The 25,305-nt window shown below is 43.2% G+C and overlaps 1 protein-coding gene across 1 annotated transcript in view; it reads right to left on the minus strand.

Moving 5' to 3' along the window:
* Positions 1–24,927, minus strand: part of ERP27 (endoplasmic reticulum protein 27) — a 77,691-nt gene extending 52,764 nt beyond the window's left edge. Inside the window, exons 1-2 of the mRNA XM_030189985.1 lie at positions 24,809–24,927; positions 10,999–11,090 (exon numbers count right to left, since the gene is read on the minus strand). Of these exons, the coding sequence (XP_030045845.1) occupies positions 10,999–11,090; positions 24,809–24,926 (210 nt within the window). The 5' untranslated portion in view covers position 24,927. The remainder of the gene's footprint in view (positions 1–10,998; positions 11,091–24,808) is intronic.
* Positions 24,928–25,305: the final 378 nt, after the last annotated feature.

A 25,305-nucleotide genomic window follows, 5' to 3' on the forward strand; every position in this document is an offset into this window, starting at 1 on the left:
CTCTATTCAATACTACTACCAATCTGTCTGTATTATGCATTTGCATAACTTAATTGTTTTTAGCTGTTTAGATCTATTAGTCTGTCCCTATGAACTATTGTGTAATCAGATGCACTATGCTGTCCTAATTTGATTATCTCTGTTATGTTATGTCCTTTAGATTGTAAGCTCTATTGAGCAGGGACTGTCTCTCTTCATGTTTGACTGTACAGCGCTGCGTAAGTCTGGTAGCGCTTTAGAAATGTTGAGTAGTAGTAGTACTACTTCACCCCATGATAGGCCCTGGCTGGGTGGCTCATTTAGCTTGCTTGGGGATTGCCTTTGTTGTCTTGTATAGCCACTGGAAACCATTTGTCTGAGGTATTATGTTTGGAAGGACCAAGGTCTTACATTTGTAGGCACATGAGCTGGGGGGTCACCCTTTTAAATAATTTCAAGGAAGCAAGGAAGCAAAAGCGAAACAGGAGCTCGCTGTAGAACGAACCCGCTAGAACACGCCCAGTTAAGATAAGTGCTTATTCTAATATATGAACACTCAAAAGGTTAATTTAGAAATAGCACTTATGAGAGGTTTTTTACACACTCATGAGGATGCCCGCCAGCAGCAGTACAGAAATCTAGTTAAACAGCGGCTGAGCGGAGCGGTACTTCTCACTAATTGAATGAAATAGTACCGGGTATCTGAAGTATTTTTCCTCTCAGTGAGTGACTGTGAGTAACATTTATAGTTTGCTAGAAGTATAGTTGTGAGATGTTTATCTATGCAATGTATCTGTAGTGTGTCCAAATCACAAAGGGGTGTGTCAGGGGCACATTGGTTTTGGGATTAGGGCAGTTTTAGGGTATTCCTAACACTTGGACATTTTACAGCCATAATGGAACAAATCAAAAATGTCTAGGGCTATTACTTTAATGTTTTGATTTAGACCTGTTTTTCAAACAAATAAGGCACAAAAAGGTGCCCTAAATGACCAGATGACCACTGGAGGGAACCAGGGATAACCCCCGCCTTACTCCCACAGGAGTCACTGACCCCCTTCTACCCCCTCTCCCCCCAAGATGTGAATAAAAATAATACTTATCAGCCTCTATGACAGCTTCAGATGTTATGGCCAGTTCTATTAGAGCAGCAAGCAGATTCCTGGAGTAGTCTAGTGGTCACTGCAGTGCACTGTAGAGAAAAGGACTCAGGCCCGTAATCCACTCTGCCTGTAACACTTGTGGTGGAAAGTGTCAGCCCCCCCAAAACCCACCATATACCCTCTATGCATCCACATATAGGTGACATCTGCAGTCATAAGGGCTATGGTAGTGGTATATACTTGGGTACAGTAGGTTTTTAACAGGTTTTGGAGGGCTCTCCATACAGTATAAGGGGGTAATGGTGAGATGTGTACCTGGGAGCTTTTATATGAAGTCCACAGCAGTGCCCCCTAGGGTGCCCCATTGCTGTCCTGGGATGTATGTGTGTGGTCAGTCTACTAAGAATGCTGGCTCCTTCTACATCCCAATGGCTCGATTTTCTGTGTTTTCCACGTGGACAACACATCTTGCATACGGCCATTTTTGGAAAAGAAAAAAAAAGATGTATGTCTGTTGCAAAAATGGCCCTATTTCCAATTTACATTTTGGATGTTTAGTGCAAAATGTCCAAAGTCCAACTTAGACATCATATCGAAAATGCCACTCCACACATATTATACAGCTTACAAGCTTTCATCAGCCTGTGTTGGGTCCATCTGTATAGTATGTATACTGGATTTTGAGATTTGAGAATTTGGGTCCATCCACATAACTAGTGCATTGGATTTTGAGAACTGTGCATTTGTCAGTAAAGATTCCTAACGACACGTTACTAGAACAGGCTTTTTCTTTGTGGTCAACTCCACTCTTTGTGTTGTCTTTCTTGTTATGTCAGCATTAGCACAAGCACAGCTAGTGACTCTCTTCTCTGCTCTTTTTTTTTTTTTTTAATGTTTGAGACATTGTTCAACTTTGAACAATAACATCCCATCTAGGGCAGCAAGGAAGAACAAAGATATTTCTTTTGTATTAAAAATCTGACAAGGATCGTATGGAGAGTGCAGATGTAGAATAATAACACTGACCAATTCAGATTTGAATTATCTTATTGGCAGCAAAATTTTATATTCAGTAGCCAGGTTTTTGTCGATGCCTCTGTCTCAACTCTCTCAACTCATGCATTCAGCATATGAGTGAGAACTCCTCTCTAGGGCCATCCTGAGGGCTGTGCAAGGGAAACAGGGTGCACCATGGGCAGGAGGGGGAAGGAAGAAGGGAAGGAGAGATTCTGAAAAAGGGACATGGGAAGGAGAAGGGGAATGAAGGAAAAAGATGCTGAATTCCATGTTGGGGGGGGGGGGGGGGAGGGAACAGAGAGATGCTGGAGACCATGAGGAGGGGTTGAGAGGGAGAAAAGAAGAAAATGCTGGAGACAAATGGGGGGTGGGGGGGTGGGGTGGGGTGGAAGCCAAAAATGCTAGAGAAAATGGGGGGGGGGGGGGGGAGTTGAAGGAAAGAAATGCTGGATGCCAAGGGGAGGGGGACTATGGAATGGTAGGGAAGGATTAGGGTAGGGTTGGAGGTGGAGCTGGGTACAGAGTTTGGGCAACCCCAAACAAAAAAATGTTCCACCACCCCTGATAAAGATAGGACTGACTTTTATGTGGTCAACTTGGCCAGTTAAGTGCTGAATGTTGGCACCTAACTGGCCAAGTGCCAACTCTGCCCCTGGAACACCCCCAGAATAGCCAGTTCTGCTTTAAGCCAGTTCATTTTCAGCAGCAGCACTAATCAGTTAAGAGGTGCTGAACATGACCGGTTAGTCCCAAACAGGTGACTGAACTGGTCAGGAGCCATTTCTGGCTGGTTATAGTGCTTTGAATTTTGATCCATTTCCTATGTGAAGCCCAAGCCAAATGACCCTGCTGGTCCTTCACCCCATGATAGGCCCTGGCTGGGTGGCTCATTTAGCTTGCTTGGGGATTGCCTTTGTTGTCTTGTATAGCCACTGGAAACCATTTGTCTGAGGTATTATGTTTGGAAGGACCAAGGTCTTACATTTGTAGGCACATGAGCTGGGGGGTCACCCTTTTAAATAATTTCAAAAGTTAATTTCAGAATTTATTATTTATTTATTTATTGCATTTGTATTCCACATTTTCCCACCTCTTTGCAGGCTCAATGTGGCTTACAATACATCATGAATAGTGGAAACAGAAGAAAATATATATTTGGCATTACAGGAGGATCTTGGGTTACTTGATAATGATAAAACATATTAGTAGATTTAACAATCGAATATTGTAGTCAGTTCTGGATATTTGTACAGGAATTCACATTTGATGATCTTTGTGGTATGCCCTATCAAAGAGATGGGTCTTCAGTAGTTTGCAGAAGTTAGTTAGTTCATAGAGCATTTTTAAGCTGCGCGGTAGCGCGTTCCAGAATTGTGTGCTCAGGTAGGAAAAGGTTGACACATGCGTTAATTTGTATTTTAGACCTTTACAGTTGGGGAAGTGAAGATCAAAGAATGTGCGAGATGATTTTTTTGCATTCCTGGGTGGTAGGTCTATCAGGTCTGACATGTAAGCTGGGGCGTCTCTGTGAATGATTTTGTGAACTAGGGTGCATATTTTGAACATGATGTGTTCCTTGAGTGGGAGCCAGTGTAGCTTTTCTTGTAGGGGTTTTGCACTTTCATATTTTGACTTGCCGAATACGAGTCTGGCTGCAGTATTCTGAGCTGTTTGAAGTTTCTTGATTATTTGCTCTTTGCAGCCAGTGTAGAGTGCATTACAGTAATCTAGATGACTGAGTACCATTGATTGCACTAGGTTGCGGAAGACTGTCCTTGGGAAGAAAGGTCTTACTCTTTTTAATTTCCACATTGAGTGGAACATCTTCTTGGTTGTGTTTTTCGCGTGACTCTCAAGTGTTAGGTGTCGATCAATGGTAACTCCAAGAATTTTTAGGGTGTCCGAAATTGGAAGATTCAATTTTGGTGTGTTAATTGTGGTGAATTTGTTTGTGTTGTGTTGCGAGGTGAGTATTAGGCATTGGGTTTTTTCTGCATTGAGTTTCAGCTGAAATGCGTCTGCCCATGTATGCATGATGTGCAGGCTTTGGTTGATGTCATTGGAGATTTCCTTTAAATCTTGTTTAAATGGGATGTAGATCGTTACGTCATCTGTGTATATGTATGGGTTAAGGTTTTGGTTTGATAGTAATTTCGCCAAGGGTATCATCATTAAGTTGAATAAGGTCGGTGAGAGGGGTGATCCCTGTGGAACTCTGCATTCAGGTATCCATGTAGCTGATGTGGTCGAATTAGATGTCACTTGATATGATCGTGTGGTTAGGAACCCTTTGAACCAATTGAGAACGTTGCCTCCAATTCCGAAGTACTCGAGGATATGTAATAGTATCCTGTGATCAACCATGTCGAAGGCGCTAGACATATCAAATTGTAGAAGTAGTATGTTCTTGCCCGTTGCGATCATTTGTTTGAATTTATTCATGAGAGTAACTAGTACCATTTCCGTACTGTGGTTAGACCGGAATCCTGACTGGGAGTTGTGTAGTGTAGAGAATTTGTTTAAATAATTTGTGAGTTGCTTGGTTACCATCCCTTCTGTTAGTTTTAGTATTATTATTATCATTATTATAATTATTATAATACCTACTCATTCCTATAATTTAAATCTACAATTTCATCATCTTCTATGTCCAAAACCCTTTCACAGAGAAGGCCTCTGGAGCATTTAAACGCTTGCAGCAAATTCTTTCTGAGCAAAGGCTTTGGACAGAAAACAGTTTCTGTAATGTTATCATATAATAGTGTCACAGACATACAGTAATTAAAATTTCCCTTCCCTCATCTGTCAGTGGAATTTAGAGCTCCAGCTGAAACTGGCACTGAGAATTGGACACATACCTGGAAGACAGCCTATAAGATATCTTTACCTAGTCAGAGAAGGGAACTATGTTTAGACTATTACACTGTATCTGCGGACTGCCTTTATTGTTTGGTAGGTTTTGTTATTTGAGCACTGAGGGGATGCAGACTAAACAAATCATTTATTCAGACATTGTAAAACTGCAAATATATAAAGAATATTTGGTTTATTAAAGGCTATTCATCCTTATTCTAATTTTAAAATTTGATCACATCATCAAAGTTCTCTAGTTTCAGGGGTGTAGCCAGCAGACCATTTTTGGGGGACCCAGAGGTGGATTGGGAGGGGCAATGCATTTTCTCTCTGCTCTTCCTCCCCCCTACATTAAAATCTTACCTTTGATGGTGGGGATGTGCAAGCCCTGCCAGCTGAAAAGATTTACTGTCTGATCCCCCCCACCCAGTACTGCCTCAGCAGCAAGGAAGTCATTGGCATGCTTTCCAGACACTGACACCTGCACTCCCCGAGCATGCTCAGTTCATGCATGAAATGAGCATCCAAAAGGAGTGCTGGCTTAGGCAGCTGAAAGCACACCACCGACTTCCTTGCTGCTGAGGCACCATTGGTGGGGTTCAAGTGGTGGATCTTTTTGACTGGCAGAGCTTGTGCATTCTGCCAGCCATTCAATGAGTGCAGCAGTTATTTAGGGGCCTGAACATCTCCCCCCTCCTATGGCTACACCACTGCTAGAGGAAAGGTATAACTTCCTTCCTAAACTGCAAGATAGGCTAATTCTTGGACATCCTGATCTTCTTGAAAGCCAGTAGATTGTGCCTCAGAAAAACCCCTGTATGGTTTATTTATTCATTTAGTTTACAGCACACTTTTTCAGTAGTAGCTCAAAGAGAGTTACATGCAGGTATGGTAGATATTTCCCTGCCCCAAGAGGGCTTACAATATTAGGGTTAGATTCACTATCGTATGTTAATGCACACCCTGTTATTGTCAATGGGGCTTTCACTGAGAGTAGTCCAGAAGGGTACATCAAATTTGTGCTAAAGCAATAAAAATAAGGGTTCTGGTGGATGAAGGAAACTGTTGCCAAGGCCTTCATTGGAATGAGCGAACCAAAAAAGAGGCAATACGTGTCTTGCAGCAACCATGCTAATTAGTATTCATTATTGCTTAAGTGCTGTTAAAAACACTGATTGGCTTGTTAAGCTAATTAAGTTACATGCATTATTATAGAATACGCTTAGATTTTGGCACGAAATGCTAGGCGTGATATAAAGAATCCGGTGATTAAGGGCTGAATATTGGCTTTTAACCAAGGCCGCCGAGAGGGAGGACAGGGTGGGCAAAATTCCCCGGACCTGGGCCTCTCTCTTGCTCCTAATCGCGTCCCGACAGGAGCAGGAGAGATAAAACTCCGACGCCAGGCTCCCCTTGGAGGCTGGGGAGAACCCAGAGGAGCAGACACTTCAGGTCTTCCTCCAACGCTGCTCTTCTGCCCATTGCTTGCTGAGCGGCTGCTTTTCCTCTCAGGATCGCATGCTTGGAATTGAAACCGAGCATGCCCTGAGAGAAAAAGCAGCCGCATGGGCAGGCAATCGGCAGAGTGAAGAGTCAGCGCTGAAGGATGATGTCTTCTGCTGCCGGGGCCTCGGGATCCACGCCAGCCAAGGTATTTCAATTGTTGCAGCGGTGATGATCGTGTGTGTGTGTGTGTGGGGGGGGGGGAGTGGACGACAAATGGGGTGGCAGCAGCGGCGACAATCATGGGGGGGGGGGGCAATGGCTCTGCCCCAGGCCTGGTTCGGTCTCTCGGCGGCCCTGCACTTAACTGGCTAAGTGCCAACTCCACCCACAGAATGCCCACAAAGTGGGCACTAACTGGACATTTTCAGCAGCACTAAGTAGTTAAGTTGCCACTCAATGTGCCCAGTTAGCCCTGGACAAGCAATTTGAATGGATGTTGAAATTGCTTTGGATATCAACTCCTACATTTATATATTACTGATAGTTTCCAAATGCTCTAAGTAATGTTCAACATATATAACATAAATCATCCATAATAAACAACCAGTTAAAGCAGACACAAACAAAAAAACAAAATGTAAAAGCTTAAAATCACATCAGCAGAAAAACATAAACCTTCCCAGAAAAAGATCAGAAATTGTCTTTTATAAGCAATCCAAAAGGTATTCAAACAACCACATCTTCAGTTACTTCCTAAAGTTAAAACAATCCTCAACAGATTTCAGCTCTTTAGGTTGCAAATTTCAACCCCCTTGAAGCACAATGCGAAAAAGATCTCTTTGATGTCTCCACATATCTAAATGTAGCTTCTGTCTCAGATACCCAGCCATCTTTCTGTTGAAAGACAAGAAGATCTTAAACTTGGTCCTTGCTTCTACAGGCATCTATGTGGGCTATATGCAAATTGTTCCATACGATGCAAAAATTTCCATCTGCTCTTGTAGGAATGTAGCAGAGCACAGGAGTTACCTGACCATATGAGGCGAGCAATCATTAATCTGCTACTTTACAAAGGAGGCCTGAGCAGATTCCCTCTCCTGGGCAAATTATATTCCAGCAACAGCATCGTTTTGTTTTGACCTGATTAAGGGAGTACAGTTTTCAAAAGCTAGTCAGAAATCCATTCACTCTAATAAAGCGTATAATCTAAAGTTTGTTTGTTGAACTATATTTCTGCGTGTTCAGACTACTAATGTTTTCACATGCCCTGACCAACTGGATAAATGACATAATCACTACACTGTGCAACCTGATCCAATGTACACACTGCTTCTCTAAAAAAGTTTGAACCTGAAGTAACATTTCTAACAGGAAAATATGAAAAACTAACCTGTTAAGTTACTTCAGGTTCAAACCTTTTTAGCATTAATGTGGGTCTAATTTCCTTACATCAAGAAGAAGCCTTTAACTGGGTAGACCATGTGTTTCTGTTTTTAATTGTGAATACACCAGGGTTGGGGAAAATGTCCATCTGTGAAATTTATACATAATACCTTCACTGTTCAAGGAGACTGGTGAAGCTTTTTCAGTTAGACAGGGCTACACCCTGTCTGATGCATGCCTCACTCATGAAACACAACTTTACAACCTTGGGGAACATTTAGATGTGTAACATTTCCCTGTCTTCCAACCTCGGTCATAGGTTCAGGTGTGTTTAATGCAGCACCATGGGAGATGGACGTGAACAAGACCTTGTTTTGAAAGCTTCTTTATCTGTGCTGGAGAAAAGAGTGGCAGCCATTTTGAGTGAACAGATTCTTTACACCTGTTCCCAGGGCTGTGGAGAATTAAATTTAAGATCTTATTGATCATTCATCCCGCTCTGTATAGAAAAGTACAATATTAATTCAGTTTAATCTTGAAAATATATAAGCCCCAGTATTCCTTGAGATGTGGCAGGTCACAACTGTGGCATATTCTATCAGGAAATGACATTTTATTGAAACACAGAATAAAGCCTTTTCATTAGGGACCTTCTGAGTGGAATAACCTTCCAAAAGTTCTTGAACTTGTTGCCCCCAGAATGTGGTAACAGCAGTTACAGTGGTGGAAATAAGTATTTGATCCCTTGCTGATTTTGTAAGTTTGCCCACTGACAAAGACATGAGCAGCCCATAATTGAAGGGTAGGTTATTGGTAACAGTGAGAGATAGCACATCACAAATTAAATCCGGAAAATCACATTGTGGAAAGTATATGAATTTATTTGCATTCTGCAGAGGGAAATAAGTATTTGATCCCCCACCAACCAGTAAGAGATCTGGCCCCTACAGACCAGGTAGATGCTCCAAATCAACTCGTTACCTGCATGACAGACAGCTGTCGGCAATGGTCACCTGTATGAAAGACACCTGTCCACAGACTCAGTGAATCAGTCAGACTCTAACCTCTACAAAATGGCCAAGAGCAAGGAGCTGTCTAAGGATGTCAGGGACAAGATCATACACCTGCACAAGGCTGGAATGGGCTACAAAACCATCAGTAAGACGCTGGGCGAGAAGGAGACAACTGTTGGTGCCATAGTAAGAAAATGGAAGAAGTACAAAATGACTGTCAATCGACAAAGATCTGGGGCTCCACGCAAAATCTCACCTCGTGGGGTATCCTTGATCATGAGGAAGGTTAGAAATCAGCCTACAACTACAAGGGGGGAACTTGTCAATGATCTCAAGGCAGCTGGGACCACTGTCACCACGAAAACCATTGGTAACACATTACGACATAACGGATTGCAATCCTGCAGTGCCCGCAAGGTCCCCCTGCTCCGGAAGGCACATGTGACGGCCCGTCTGAAGTTTGCCAGTGAACACCTGGATGATGCCGAGAGTGATTGGGAGAAGGTGCTGTGGTCAGATGAGACAAAAATTGAGCTCTTTGGCATGAACTCAACTCGCCGTGTTTGGAGGAAGAGAAATGCTGCCTATGACCCAAAGAACACCGTCCCCACTGTCAAGCATGGAGGTGGAAATGTTATGTTTTGGGGGTGTTTCTCTGCTAAGGGCACAGGACTACTTCACCGCATCAATGGGAGAATGGATGGGGCCATGTACCGTACAATTCTGAGTGACAACCTCCTTCCCTCCGCCAGGGCCTTAAAAATGGGTCATGGCTGGGTCTTCCAGCACGACAATGACCCAAAACATACAGCCAAGGCAACAAAGGAGTGGCTCAGGAAGAAGCACATTAGGGTCATAGAGTGGCCTAGCCAGTCACCAGACCTTAATCCCATTGAAAACTTATGGAGGGAGCTGAAGCTGCGAGTTGCCAAGCGACAGCCCAGAACTCTTAATGATTTAGAGATGATCTGCAAAGAGGAGTGGACCAAAATTCCTCCTGACATGTGTGCAAACCTCATCATCAACTACAGAAGACGTCTGACCGCTGTGCTTGCCAACAAGGGTTTTGCCACCAAGTATTAGGTCTTGTTTGCCAGAGGGATTAAATACTTATTTCCCTCTGCAGAATGCAAATAAATTCATATACTTTCCACAATGTGATTTTCCGGATTTAATTTGTGATGTGCTATCTCTCACTGTTACCAATAACCTACCCTTCAATTATGGGCTGCTCATGTCTTTGTCAGTGGGCAAACTTACAAAATCAGCAAGGGATCAAATACTTATTTCCACCACTGTAGCTTAACTGGGTTGAAAAAAAGGTTTACATAAGTTCCTAGAGGAAAAGTCCCTAGTCTGTTATTGAGATGGATGTGGGGAAGCCACTGCTTGTCCTGGGATTGGTAGCATGGAATGGTGCTACTAACTGGGTTTCTGCCAGGTACGTATGACCTGGATTGGCCACTGTTGGAAGCAGGATACTGGGCTAGATGGACCATTGGTCTGACTCAGTATGGCAATTCTTATGTTCAGGAGAAGTGCTCACTTGATCCTATTCAAAATGACAGTGCCTGGACCTTAGCAGGCATATGAAAGTGAAGAATCATGGGAAACCAAGGAACCATAGTCCCCGGAGAAGGCTGAAGTTGAAATTTTGTGAAATGGATTCTTGGTCTGTGTACTGGTTGTTTATTTACCAGGTTCTTCAGAAGAGACCTCTAAGGTTCTGCTCTAGGTAGATAGCAGAGACCTCTAGTGGTGCTACAAAAATATGAGACTTTGACTTGTGATTAGCCCTGCAGCTCCTGACCAATGAAGTAAAGGTGTTTTATTCATTTGGGATCACCAGATACTTGCGACCTGGTTTTTCGCCATTGTTGGAAACAGGATAGTGGGCTTGATGGACCTTCGGTCTCTCCCAGTATGGCAATGCTTATATGTTTATGTAGTTTGTTATCATTATGAGACTTTTTGTTCCTTCTGTTAAAGCAAACTGTTTGTTTCAGGAACCCAAATTCTTGCCTGGACTGAGTTATTTGAGTGTCAATCAAGGGTAGAAAGTGTGGATACTTTTCCCATCAGCACCTCCTTTATTCTTTGACTACTCTGTGACATATTGGCTCTTATTCAAAAACGTTTCACATTCTGTGCGTATAGGAGCACCTTTTAATGTTTGCTTTAGCATAACATAAAAAGCAACAAACCTTGAAAAATCCAATGACAACAACATCGGCAGAGTTGATAAACGCCTGTGTGGCTGCAGTGTCTCCAAGCTCTTCTGGTTTTCTGTCATACTCTGTGTAAAGTACAGAAAGAAGGGTCATCATGAAGGGAATTGGAGGGGCGGGGGGGGGAGTAATCTGTGTGGGGTACCATTTGACTCATACTCAGCTCTTTCACACATCTAGTGCATCTGCTGTTCTCTAGAAAGGGATGTGATACGAAATATGTACAGCATGCATAGTAAGTCCTTGATTTATCAAGAGTTTTCTTCTGTATTGTACCTCTAGAGAAAATGTTTCATGAATAAGGCCTTAGGGCCCGATTCAGTAAATGGCGTCCAAAATTAGGTGTCATTAAGAACCATGCTAACCACTAACCACCTAATTCTATATATGGTGACTTAAGTTGTGCACGCTAATTTGGCCACACGGCCAAATTGTGCACACAACTTAATTGAATAACAATCCATTCAGTGCTGCTAATTGGTACTTAAAAACCAATTAGCAGCACTAATTGACCTTAATTAGAATTTACACGCACAGCTTTCTAGGTGTATTCTATGACGTGGTGTGCGTAAATTCTAATGCGCACAGTCTAATGGCCATGAGTGTGGAATAGGCAGGTTGTGGCCATTTAAAAAAACTATGCACATTATTATAGAATACCCCCAATTTGTGCCCAACTTGGGCGCATGTATTTAGGCCTGGTTTTAGGTGGCCTAAATTTTAGGTGCAATAATGGCACTTGAACGTATTTTACAAATTACACCTAACTTTAAGCATAGTTTATAGAATCACGCTAACCTCATTGGCTTTATGGCGCCAATTGTTAAGGCGGCATATATAGAATTGCCTATAAAGAACACTTAGCACTAAGCAAGCTTTATAGAATAATGCTTAGAGCAGATTCCCATGTGCATCTTTGGGTGTGAGAACTTACGCCTACTGAAACCTGATGTAAATCCTAACACCCAACTGATGGCAGTTGGGCATGGAAATCCAATTATTTTATAACTTGGTGCTTAATTTCTGGGAATGCCCCTGAACCGCCATGTCCCTTCCATGGCCACACCCCCTTTTGAGTTGCACGCTATGAACTTTAGGTGCCCATGGTATAGAATAGGGTGTAGGGCAGATGCACGTGTAACTCATAATTAGTACCAAATAACTACACTAATTGATTGTTGGTACCTAATTCACTAGTTAGTTTCTGCATGCATTTTGGATCAGTGAGCAAATTTGGGCGCCCAACTTTGGGTGACTTTTATAGAATCTGGGGTTTAGTAGACTGAAGCAAGACATTCCATTCATGGCTCTTTGGATTAGCCTTTAACACCTCTCTGTTCAGTTCAGATAAGATGTGGCTTTAACGTCATATTTACTGTGTGGGGTGGGGGAAAGAATTAGCTTCAAGACTCTCCCTCTTAAAGATCTCTTATAGTATGTGGTTACTGCGTGTTGACCTTCTTAATAGGGGGTGCTCTCCAGGATTAAGTCCACTTCACATACGGTCTAGTAACTGTAATCCCAAATTTAATAGTAACCCAACAAGGTCAAACTTCAGCAGCAGTCATTAATCAAGATAAACTGTAGCAAATAGAACAAGATGCAGTAAGCTGTTAAGTTTGTTGTCATCTTAGTATTAAAGTGCTTAGGCCCTACAGGCTCTCTGCTGTCTGTCAACAGTTGATATTTTTAGATCCATCTGAGCTGTGTGAAACAACTTTTTATTTTCCAATCCCTTGCAGATACTATTGGAAACTAAGAGCACTCTTTCCTCAGGTGAATATCTCAATATATTCAGTACATCAGGTTATAAGTGTTAGGTTTAACAAGGCCCCAGTGTATACTTGGTCTCAGCACTATGTATTCACTGTTCCTCCCCGTCTTTCAATTATGAGTCATTAATATATATAATTGTTTTACTCTCCTGAGAACCAGGGACAGAATCATCTTCTTGATCCCTAGGGTAATCCACCCAAACATATCTGATGTTACAGGATGTCACCATGCTGCTTCAACTACTCAGGCTTCCATAATTTAATTTTCACCAAAAGCAGGAAATGCAAAGTAAATTGTGCATTACCCACTGCTAGAGGAGGCTAGACAGAGGCAGAAAGAGAAGCGATGTACTTTAACTATATGGAAGAAAGAGAGAGAGGGAGATATGAGAACTACCAGAGAAAGAGAGCTAGAGGGAGGAAGGAAAGAGTGAGAAACGAAGGAAAGTGACCATATACCTGCATGAACAGAATTTATTCATCGTCTTTTTTTTAAATATCTACCTACGATTCTAGGTGGCTTACAAAATTACATACATAATTCATAAAAATGCAGAACAACCCAAGGAAAAAATACAGAGGAAGCTAAAAACATACGTGGAGGGGCATAATCGACCAGAAACGCCTATCTCCATGGGCGTTAATCTCCGAGAACGGGTCCGTGAAGGGGCGGAGTGAACCGTATTTTTAAAAAAAAAATAGACGCCCATGCTTTATTCGCCAAGGTGTGAGCTGGGCGTTTTTGCTTTTCACCGATAATGGAAAATGAAATCGCCCAGCTCAAAAACGAATAAATGCAAGGCATTTGTTCGTGGGAGGGGCCAGGATTCATAGTGCACTGGTCCCCCTCACATGCCAGGACACCAACCGGGCACCCTAGGGGGCACTTTTACAAAAACAAAAAAAAAGGTAAAAGAGCTCCCAGGTGCATAGCACCCTTCCCTTGGGTGTTGAGCCCCCCAAATCCCCCTCAAAACCCACTGCCCACAAGTCTACACCAGTACTATAGCCCTAAGCGGTGAAGGGGGGCACCTACATGTGGGTACAGGGGGTTTGGGGGGGGTTGGACGACTAGTAGCATTAAGCAGCACAATTGTAACAGGTAGGGGGGGGGATGGGCCTGGGTCCACCTGCCTGACGTCCACTGCACCCCCTACCAACTGTTCCAGGGACCTGCATACTGCTGCTTGGGAGGAGGGTATGACATTTGAGGGTGAAAGTAAAAAGTTGTGAAACATCATTTGTTGTGGTGGGAGGGGGTTAGTGACCACTGGGGGAGTCAGGGGAGGTCATCCCCGACTCCCTCTGGGGGTCATCTGGTCATTTAGGGCACGTTTTGGGGCCTTATTCGTCAAAAAACAGGGTCCAGGAAAAGTGCCCTAAATTCTAGCTACAAACGCATCCATTATCGGCGAAGGGCGCCCATCTCTGTTCGGGTGATAACCACGCCCCAGTTCCGCCTTCACCACGCCTCCGACACTCCCCCGTCAACTTTGTCCGCATCCGCGACGGAGTGCAGTTGAAAGCGTCCAAAGTTCGGCTTTCGATTATGCCGCTTTATTTGTTTTTGTGAGAAGAACGCCCATCTCCCGATTTAGGTCGGAACTTGGGCGTTATTCTCGTTCGATTATAAGCTGGATAGGCTCCCTTTTACCAAACTGTGGTAAAAACTGTCTTTAGTGGTCTGATTCCCACACACTAAGGCCATTTTTTTCTGCAGGGGTAAAATGGCAGCATTTTCTATTTTCACTATTAATGAACGCACGCTAACTTTCCCATTAGTGCAGCAGCCCCACCTGCCACCTGTTTTGTAGGAGGTAAGGGCTCACGTGCATGGCAATGTAGCTAAGCTAACCGACTAGCACAGAGCAGGCCTACTCTCCACCACCAGACCTGCCCCCAGCGCTAAAAAATATATTCTACTTTTTAGCGTATGGGCAGCGCACGCCAACCCCCAAACTATCCTGGGATGCCTAAGCATGCTCTGTGGTAAGCTCTGTCTTTGTTGTAAGGATGCATTAGTGCTTACCGTACCTTAGTAAAAGGACCCCATAATCAATAACTCTACTATACCAGTTTTCTGATTCAGGCATAGAGTTAATGACATTATTATTGCTATTGAACAATATAACTCAGAACAATATAATGTGAGTTATAATGACTGGGAGCTGAGAGGACAGAGAGAGACAGGAAAAAGGAAGAGTAACTAGTAAATATTTTAATCATTATTAGTTATTCAGACCCATTTCATGTGGAAGATTTGAAAGCTATCACAGATAGCTGTTTCTCCCTTGTTTTCGTTGTTACTAGGTAGAGTTGCAGGATAGCATGAAAGGGCAGTGGTGGGCCCAGCAGTGGTGAGCCAGGACCACTGGGCACTAGCCCTCATAAAAGGTGGGGCACTAAAGACACCATCCCTTCATGGTGTGCTAGGAATATCCATGTACAGAATGACATGGGGACAAAGTTTGTCCTGTCCCCGTGGGTTCTGTCTTCATCCCCACCACATCTCCACAGTTTCTGTCCCCATCCCCGCCCCATCCCCGTGGGCTCTGTCCTAATCTGCAGAAGTTTCAAATACTTATGATTTTATATTTAAATATTTTTATTAAATTATACAAAGGAACAATATGCTGTGCAACAGTTGTTTATAAATCACAAATAGAAAACAATAATAACAATGAGCAACTATAATAACCCCCCACCACCACCACTCTCTACCCTTCCAACCCTAACAATAGCTGACTTCTACTACCCCAAGGAATCCTAATCCAATCTGTTAAAATGTCCAGGGGTACAAACTACAACCTGTTCTGTATGCCCTAGCAGGGAGAAGTATGCTGTATGAAACACTGTGTTTTTAATCTGTGGATGAATAAGTCATCAACAATCTCAGGATTCAGCTGAAGCCTTCGTCCAGCGCTGGTCTCCGGCACCGCCACATTACCTGTGCATGCTCAATTTCATTAAAACCAGCATGCTGGACGTGAGGGGAAGAGAGAGCAGGGCAGGTAATGTGCCGGCGCTGGAGACCAGCGCTGGATGAAGGCTTCAGCTGGCGGGGGTTGGGGACCCCGCCAGCCAAGGAATTTGTGGCGGCAGTGATTCAGCTGGTGGGGGTTGGGGCCCCCTGCCAGCCAAGATATGTACAGCGGTGGCAGTGGGTGGGGAGTAGCAGAGCGGTGGAAGGGGGATAGAGGCAGGGGTTGGCGGCGGAGGGGGGCAGCAACAGGGTGGCGGACCAAAATGTGTCCCCCCACTTTGGGCTCTGGCCCCCTCCCACCTCGAGGTCTAGGTACGCCCCTGACAAGGGGGCTGCAGTACAGAAAGCAAGAGAGCTGTGAAGTTGAAAGACTGTGCAGCCCAAACATTTGTCTTTCTTTTAGTTTCCCACATCATTTATGGGAATTTTCGTGGGGGGGGGGGGGTTGTTTTTTTTTGGTTACAGTAGTAATGTTGTTAGTAGAGTGCATTATTTTGGACAAAATGCGCATATTGCCGAAAGAGTGTTCTATCTTCTGAAGAAGTGTGCACAGTTCCCAAAGAGTGCACACTCTCTCTTGACAATGCGTGCATCACTCACAAGTGCAAAATGGGGGCAAAGTGTGCACTCTTCTAAGAGAGTGCACACTTTTTGAAAATCATGCAAACTGTCTGCAAATAGTGTCCACTGTACATGAAAACACATGAAATTTCAGGTATTTTCCTGTCATATTCGCAAAATGCAACACAAAACAGTATGGGAAATGCTGTTTCAAATGTACTGAAATTTGAGATCATTGGTGTGGCATCATTGCATATTTCCTGTTATGTGTTAGATGTCCCAGGCACTCTAACTCCTGATGCAGGCAATCATCGCTGAAACTCGGCTCTGTGTTCACCTGTGTAAATCTGAGCTCACCTTGGAGTCCTTTTACTAAAGTGCACTGAAAATGGGCTGCATTAGTGTAGGCGCATGTTTTGGGCGCATGCATATCCATTTTTCAACATGCCTGTAAAAAAGGTCTTTTTAAAATTTTTGCTGAAAATGGACGTGCGCCAAAATAAAAATTGGCACGTCCATTTTGGGTCTGAGACCTTAGCACCACCCATTGACTTAATGGTAAGGTCTCACGTGGTAACCGTGCAGTAATCATTTATGCGGATAGAATAACTAGTATTGCCTGATTTCCACCACGCGCCATAAAATAAAAATGATTTTCTGGTGCACATAGCGGACACGCGTAAAAATGAAATTACCATCCGGGCCATGCAGTAGCCGGGCGGTAACTCTGAATTGACACATGTTGGGTGCGTGTAGGTGCCCACGCAGCTTAAGGGCCTGCATAGGCACCTACACGCACCCAACACGCATCATTTTGGAGTTACCGCCCAGCTACCACATGGTCCAGGCAGTAATTTCATTTTGTACGCGTGTCTGCTATGTGCACCAGAAAATCATTTTTATTTTATGGTGCGTGGCAGAAATCAGGCAATAATAGTTATTCTATGCGCATAAATGATTTTTCATGTAGTCTGTCATGCCTACACAGTGTGCATGTGAATCTACGCAGTCCATGCTCCCCTCCCGCTGGCATCACAACCTGGCTACGCTTCTGGTTTGAGCATCTGACTCCATGTACCTTTTCTGGATCTGGGCATACAACTGTATGCCCTCAGACCATCAGAAAGTCATAGCCTCAACTTTTTCTTGTTCAATTTCAGGTTTAGTTGTCTCACTCAGTCCTGTCAGCTTGCAGTAATGATCAATCATTCCTTCTGCTCTTAAATCCCCAAAACCAGGATATCATCTAAGTCCAGAGCTAAGTAATGCAAGGTTCTACATTAGGAGTCACCAACCAGTAAAGGGATTTAGGCGTCATCGTTGATTATACGTTGAAACCCTCTGCTCAGTGTGCGGCGGCAGCAGCTAAGAAAGCAAATAGAATGTTAGGTATTATTAGGAATGGAATGGAAAACAAAAACGAGGACGTTATAATGCCTTTGTATTGCTCTATGGTGCAACCGCACCTCGAATATTGTGTGCAATTCTGGTCACTGCATCTAAGAAAAGATATAGTGGAATTAGAAAAGGTACAGAGAAGGGTGACAAAAATGATAAAGGTGATGAGACAACTTCCCTATGAGGAAAGGCTAACATGGCTAGGGCTCTTCCGCTTGGAGAAAAGATGGCTGAGAGGAGATATGATAGAGATCTAAAAAATAATGAGTGAAGTGGAACTTGTAGACATGAACCACTTGTTTACTCTTACCAAAAATACTAGGACTAAGGGCACGCAATGAAGCTACATAGTCGTAAATTTAAAATGAAACAGAGAAAATATTCCTTCACTCAATGTGTAATTAAACTCTGGAATTCTTTGCTGGAGAATGTAGTAAAAGCAGTTAACTTAGCAGGGTTTAAAAAAGGTTTGGCTAGTTTCCTAAAAGAAAAGTCCATAAGCCATTATTAAAATGAACTTGGGGAAAATCCTCAGTGGGTGGTAAGGGCTCCGTGCCGCACAGCCATGCAGTAAGAGTTTTCTTACCGCATGGCCATTTTGTTTTTGGGTTTGTTTTACCTGCTGGAGTAAAAAGAGCCCTGGCGTGTGGGAAAAACAGCCCCACTACCGCAGAGTGGAGGAGTAGCCTAGTGGTTAGTGCAGTGGCCTTTGATCCTGGGGAAATGAGTGCAATTCCCACTGTAGCTCATTGTGACTCTGCGCAAGTCACTTAACCCTCCATTGCCCCTGGTACAAAATAAGTACCTGAATATATGTAAAACGTTTTGAATGTAGTTGCAAAAACCTCAGAAACGCAGTATATCAAGTCCCATTTCCCTTTTCCACAGCTTGGTAAAAGGACCCCCAAGTGATCTGCCCAGTGGTTGAGTCACTGTGGAGAGGCAGAATCCTGCAACCTGACATTTCCTCAGGGTTAACTGTTGTGTTGAATTCATTTTTATTTGGGAGGAATGATGTAGGGTGAATGATCTTTTTTCCCCACTATCTTCTACGGTGTGAGCCCTGTTGCTGCAAAGGTTTAGCTTGTGCTCAGTAATTCTGGACTAGGTCATTGTGCCACCTAGTGGCACACACCAGAAATAACAGGCTACTGCATTATGATTTGGTTGACTGTCTATTTAAACAGAATTAGATTATGAATTAATCTGTTATATTTATTATTATTTATATGTTTGATTTGTTATGTTTTTCTTAATTGCATTTGTGAAATATTGTTAATTGTGTTATTGATTGCAATATGCACTTATAAGTTTATTGTATGGTATATCATGGGAAGGCATGAGATCAATAAATATTGATTGAAGAAGATGAGATATATCTTGCTGGGTTGGAGCAAAGGTCATTGTGGGAAGTACTCTATACATAAGGAAATACTCTGTAGGTCCCTCAAGGCTGAATCCATTCCTATTTGCTCACTACCAGGGTTAAGTTGTGGCTTTACCAAGTCTACCTGGCTAATAATTGTACATGAACTTTTCTTACAGGGACTGAAGATCCCTAATCTGTTTAGCCTTGTTTCAGAGGGTAGCCATTCCATCCTCTTTATAACTTTGGCTGCTATTCTCTGAACCTTTTCTAGTTCTCTGTGTTTTATTTTTTTTGAGATGGGGAAAATCAGAAGTGCATACAGGGGCCCTTTTACTAAGCTGCGTAAGTGTCTATGCACGCCCAATGCATGCCAAAATGGAGTTACTGCCTGGCTACCACGTGGTTCTTGCAGTAATTTCATTTTTGGCGTGCATCTAAAAAATAATTTTTATTTTCAGACGCACATAATGGGTGCACGCCAAGTGGCATATGATGCGTGTAGGTCATTACTACCCGGTTACTGTGTGAGACTTTACTGCTAGGTCAATGGCTGGTGGTAAGGTCTCAGACCCAAAATAGATGCATGACAATTTTCATTTTGCTGCACGTCCATTTTCAGCAAAAATTTTAAAAAGCGTGCTGAAAAATGATTCTGTGTGTGCCCAAAACACAAATCTACACTACCGCAGGTCATTTTTCAGGCAACCTTAGTAAAAGGACCCCACAATGCTGAAGGTAGAGACACATCATGAATACAGAGAAACTGCCATAGTCTCAGTTTTGTTCTTCATTCCTTTCCTAATAATTCTTAAAACAAAAAATGGACAATGTGATACCTTATTTTCATTGCTGACCCTTTAAAGTGGACTAACATGGCTACCACACTACTTTATCCAATAATTCCTAGCATGTAATTTGCATTTTTGACTGACTCCACACACTGAGATGAAGATTTTTACATCTTGTTCACAATGATTCCAAAGCCCTTTCCTGGGTGGTGATTCCCAATATGGAACCCATGATAGTGGACCTGTGGTTAGGGTTCTTTTTCCTTACATGCATCACTTACACTTGTCCATCTCATGCATATTTATTGTAGTAATCCTGAAAACAAGACTGACTGGGAGAAACTTGGGGAAATGCTGATTTACAGTTTCCTGGACATGAAATCTGATGTGATGTGAGCTAAAAAAATAAAATAAAAAATCTGCGTTTGTGTGTTTCACCATTGTTTTCTATGCTGGCTGTGACCCTTCTTGACTGTAGTTTACTGTCAGGTGCTGCCAGAGCTTTTTTTGAGGGGTTACTTAGGGGTACTGAGTACCGGCACCTTTTCCATTGGCTGCTAAAATTGACCCATAGTCCCCAAGTTTTAATCAAAGAGCTCAGGCTCTACACACCAATTCTGCCTTGTCATAGATTCTGTGACTGGTTGCAGGGTCCTGGCTATTGTGGGGTGGATCCCTCAGTGATCACCCCACCCCTGAAGGGTGGCCTGGCATTTGAGTACTGGCACCTTTTTCTCTAGAATGCCAACAGCACCCTCCCAGTACCTCACGGGAAAAAAACGTGACACAGGAATGGTTAAGAAAGATGAGAGATTAATAATTGCAGCACCCAGTGTGTTTTCTTTTTACAGGCATGCTGAAAAATGGATCAGCACGCACCCAAAACCTGGGTCTACACTATCGCAAGCCATTTTTCAATGCATCTCAGTAAAAGGACCTCTTAACCCTCCATTACCCCAGGTACAAAAAAAATGTAGATTGTGAGCCCTCTAGGAACAGAGAAAGTACCTGCATATAATATGTACAGCGCTGTGTACATCTAGCACTGTAGAAAAATGATTAGTAGTAGTACTGCCTGCTTCACACTCCAGCTCCCCCTCCCAGCATAGTCACCATCATAAAAGTGACTGAGGGCTAGATGTACTAAACCTTAATGACCCTCTAACAACCCTTTAAGGAAGGAAATTCCTAACCGTTGCATGCATTAAAGGCCTTTTTCCTACGAAGCAAGCAGCTAACGAAAACGGAATGCAAAGGAGAAACTACCATTGAAATGTGGACAATTCGGAATGCACTAACCATACCGATGATTGCAACGAATCATTTACCGTCAGAAATTTTATGTGTGCTCAGACCTGTCGTTAAGGCCCCCTGCACCATAAAAATCCAAGCCAGCATGTTTAAAAAGAAAAGTGAGATACAAACACAAACACGTGGCTCTCCGCTTTCCCCTGCATCATTACAAAACAAAACATACTGCTTCTCCCTGCAGCTTAAAAATCCTGACTCTCCCCTTCTCCAACAGCTTTGAAAATTAACACTCTAACCCAATTTTCCCAGTACTGTAAACAAACTGCAAAGAGGTCTTTTGTTACAAAAGGGGATTTACGAGGGTCGTTTTTAGAATTATCTTCAACTGCACTCTTCTGCTAGATCAGACAGCTAAAAAGCTTGCAGGTCGGGATCCCCCCCTCGCACGCCCCAGTCTGATGTAAGCATCCTACGTAGGTTTAATACGTTTGTGGCTGCTCTGCGCATGCTTAAGGAGCAAATTAATGACGGGGTTAACGTACGCTTGATACATTGTACTTTTCAATACCGCACCGAACATTTCTGAGCTGTTTTTTTTGTGCATTCTTCGTTGTTTCAAATTCGTTAAGCACTTTACGATTTAGATTTTTTAACGTTTGGTTGATGCATTTAGCCCTGAGGGAGATACCGTAGCACCAGAGGCAAGAGAAACTCCTCCAAATGGTGGCACCCAAAAGTGATACCCAAAAGTCACTCCCCCTATGGCTGACATAAATGTTTGCACCTAAATGTGGCAGTGACATTCATAAAGCCTCCTGGGCTGTGTCCTCCGGGTGTCACATTTTTGCTTTTACAGCCCATCCTGCTTGTCAAAACGTTCAAAATGCTATTTTCGAAACCTATGTTGCAGATGTTTATCTGTGCACCACAAGGGGATGTTGGGGATGGGATTAGGGCAGTGGTGTGCTGGTAAATTTTTAACAGGCTCTCTCCCCGGTCCACCTCAGCGCCCCCCCCCCCCCCCCCGTCCACCACTGTGCTCCCCCATCCACCTCTGCGCCCCCCCAAAATTGCAGAGCTGGCTATAGCGGGGGAGGGGGGCAATGCATTACTCTCTCCTGGAAAAAAAATTAAATGATCCCAGGTTCCAATCTAATTCATGTTTAATGTGGGATAAAATTCCATAAATAAGTAAATAAATATAAAGTTTTAATGTTGAGCACCTGATTCTCAAAGTGAACATATTCCAAACACTATAATGAAAATAAAATGATTTGTTTTCTACTTTTGTTGTCTGGTGACTGTTTTTCTGATCATGCTGGCCCAGTATCCGATTCTGCTGCTATCTGTCCTCTTAACTCCGTTTCCAGGGCTTCCTTTCCATTTATTTCTTTCCTCCTTTCTTCTTCATTTCTGGTCCTCAGCTTCTGCCTATTTTCTTCATCCATGTGCAGTTTTTCTCCTCTTTTCCTTTTCCCTCATCTCATCTCCTTCCTCACTCTTCTCTCCCCTCCATCCATGTCCAGCATTTCTTCTCTCTCCCCTCCTCTCCCCTGCCCTGCATGCACCCAGATGTCCAGCAGTGTACCCTCCTCTCCCCTGCCCTGCATGCACCCATGTCCAGCAGTGACCCTCCTCTGCCCTACCCTGCATGCACCCATGTCCAGCAGTGTACCCTCCACCTGCCCTGCATGCACCCATGTCCAGCGACCCCCTCCATCCACCCATGCCCAGCAGCGACTCTCTTTTCCCCCCTGCTACTCCCTCCTGAGTTGTTTTGTGAATTCTTCTTCTCCTCCCTCCCTCCCTCCTGATCCGGTCCCTCACCGCGCGCCCGCTTGTTTTTTAAATTCTTCGCTTCCAGCGCCGAGTCGCCGACTGTCCTGAGTCCTCCCTTGCCGATTCGCGCTTCAAAATGGCCGCCGAGACTTCAGCCGAAGTCTCGCAAGGCCGCCTCTGGAAGTCTCGGCGGCCATTTTTAAAGCGCAAATCGGCAAGGGAGGACTCAGGACAGTCGGCAACTCGGCGCTGGAAGTGAAGAATTTAAAAAACAAGCGGACGGTGAGGCGGATCCGGAGGGAGGGAGGAGGGAGGGAGGAGAGCCAGAGCCGGCTCGCTATTTGCAACAACCGGCTCGCAAGCCGGAAGAAAATTTAACATCCGGCTCGTGCGAGCCGGCTCCAGCACACCACTGGATTAGGGCATTCCTAACACTTGGATGTTTTTTTTGCCATAATAGAACAAACCCAAAATGTCCAGGACTAAAACTAAGATGTTTTGAGCTAGACCTGTTTTAATAACAACTAATCCTCATCTGATAAAAATCACTGTAATATAATTATTCGCTGCACTCTCAATAATCATCAGCAAATTGGAGGAAAAGGCCTCAACAGACTCCGTTCTTTTTTAGGCACACAGCCATTAAATTCAAGGAGCTCTTGCTGTCATCATAGGCGAAAAAACCTCCAGTAGTTTAACTTTTACAGTCCATGTAATACAATTCAATTCAAAAACTTATTTTTTTCAGGATGCCCAGCATGTTCACACTATCCACGTGTTATGTATCCTATACTGTTTATTGTAAGCCATATTGAACTCAAACTTGTTTGGGATAATGTGGGATATAAATGTCACAAATAAATAAATAAACAAAGGAACAAATAAATAAGTATGTTTGTTTTATTTTATTTTTACTGTAACACTGTGTTAAACATTTTGGGCTGCTGCATGTAGATATGGTTTACCCTTCATCTCACTTCTGCTCATATTTTCAGGTAAAGCAGTTTTTAAAATAAATTATTTTTCAGCTAGAACATTGAACAAGACATGAGGACCAGTGCAATTACAGTCTGTAGCTGATTAACTTAGATCAGGGGTTCTCGACACACTGCTCGAGACACACCTAGCCAGTCAGGTCTTCAGGAAATCCACAATAAATATGCATGAGATAAATGTGAATGTGCTACCTCCATTGTATGCAAATTTATTCATTGTGGATATCCTGAAAACCTGGGGATCACAAAACAGTCTCCATTTTTATGGAAGAAGAGGTCTAATAAGCCTAAACCAGTGAAATTATTTATTTATTTACAATTGCTTGATATACTGCACATGCCAAAGTTGGCTTCTACCCTGTTTACAATGAGCATACATGAGCTACCAAGAGACAGAAAAGGATAAAAAATAAAATTCAATGGGTAGCATTTCCAAAGAGGCGAGTTTTCAGAGCCACCTTGAGCTTTACATAGGAAGGCTCATGAGCTAAATTAGCATATGAAATACATCATGACCCTCATAGTTACATCACCCCGGGTCATAGTTTACAACAACCTTTTTCCAAAATTTACAGCTGTATGTATTAGAAACCTAGAACAATAGTGGAAGCTGGGAATTCTACCCCTATAATATTCTCCTGAACATTACTTAGAGGTTTCAGAATGGATACACAAGCTTGTTACAAGGGTTCAGATGCATAGGCAAGGGAAAACTTAATAAGTTCCAATACTGAGAGCATCCCAATGTTTCCTGGGTTTATTTTTATTTAGCCAAGAACTCACAGGAAACTTCTGGCCTTGGCCTTGCTAATCAGTCTGCTGCTAGCAGTGAGGAAAAGGAGGATGAGGTTAGAGATCACCAGTCTCTCCCTGGTTGTCTTCCTTACCTGTAGTTGATGTGCTCTCATTCTTATCCCCTGCTTGGGAAGCCGCAGTGAGGAGGAGCAGAAGAAGGCACATAGCACACCCCTCCATCCTCTTCACCACCCTGCTTCTTGTACACATGTGCCTGGTCTAATTGTTGGAAATAGAGGGTGACGTGGCAGTTAATACCAGACTAGATAACTGGGTCCCTAAGCCATGGGAATTTCACAGCTGCCTCTTCAACCTTTGGACTGTGAGATTTAACACATGAGGAAAGAAAGACCCAAAAGGTGGAGGTTTGAGGGATTTCTCTCTGCAAAGCTTATTCAAACACATGCAACTATTATGGTCTGGATATTTCAAGCTGGTCTTTGGCCAAGCAGAGGCTTCTTTTTTTTTTTTAATTTTATTTATCATTTTACTTAATTACATTCACATTTATCACATAAATGTAAGGAAATACAGAAATGAATATAAAAAGGAAAACATTTTCTCTCAACAATATATATTTACATAATTG

The sequence above is a fragment of the Microcaecilia unicolor genome, chromosome 1, assembly GCF_901765095.1.
Source record: "Microcaecilia unicolor chromosome 1, aMicUni1.1, whole genome shotgun sequence".
Classification (NCBI taxonomy): Eukaryota; Metazoa; Chordata; class Amphibia; order Gymnophiona; family Siphonopidae; genus Microcaecilia; species Microcaecilia unicolor.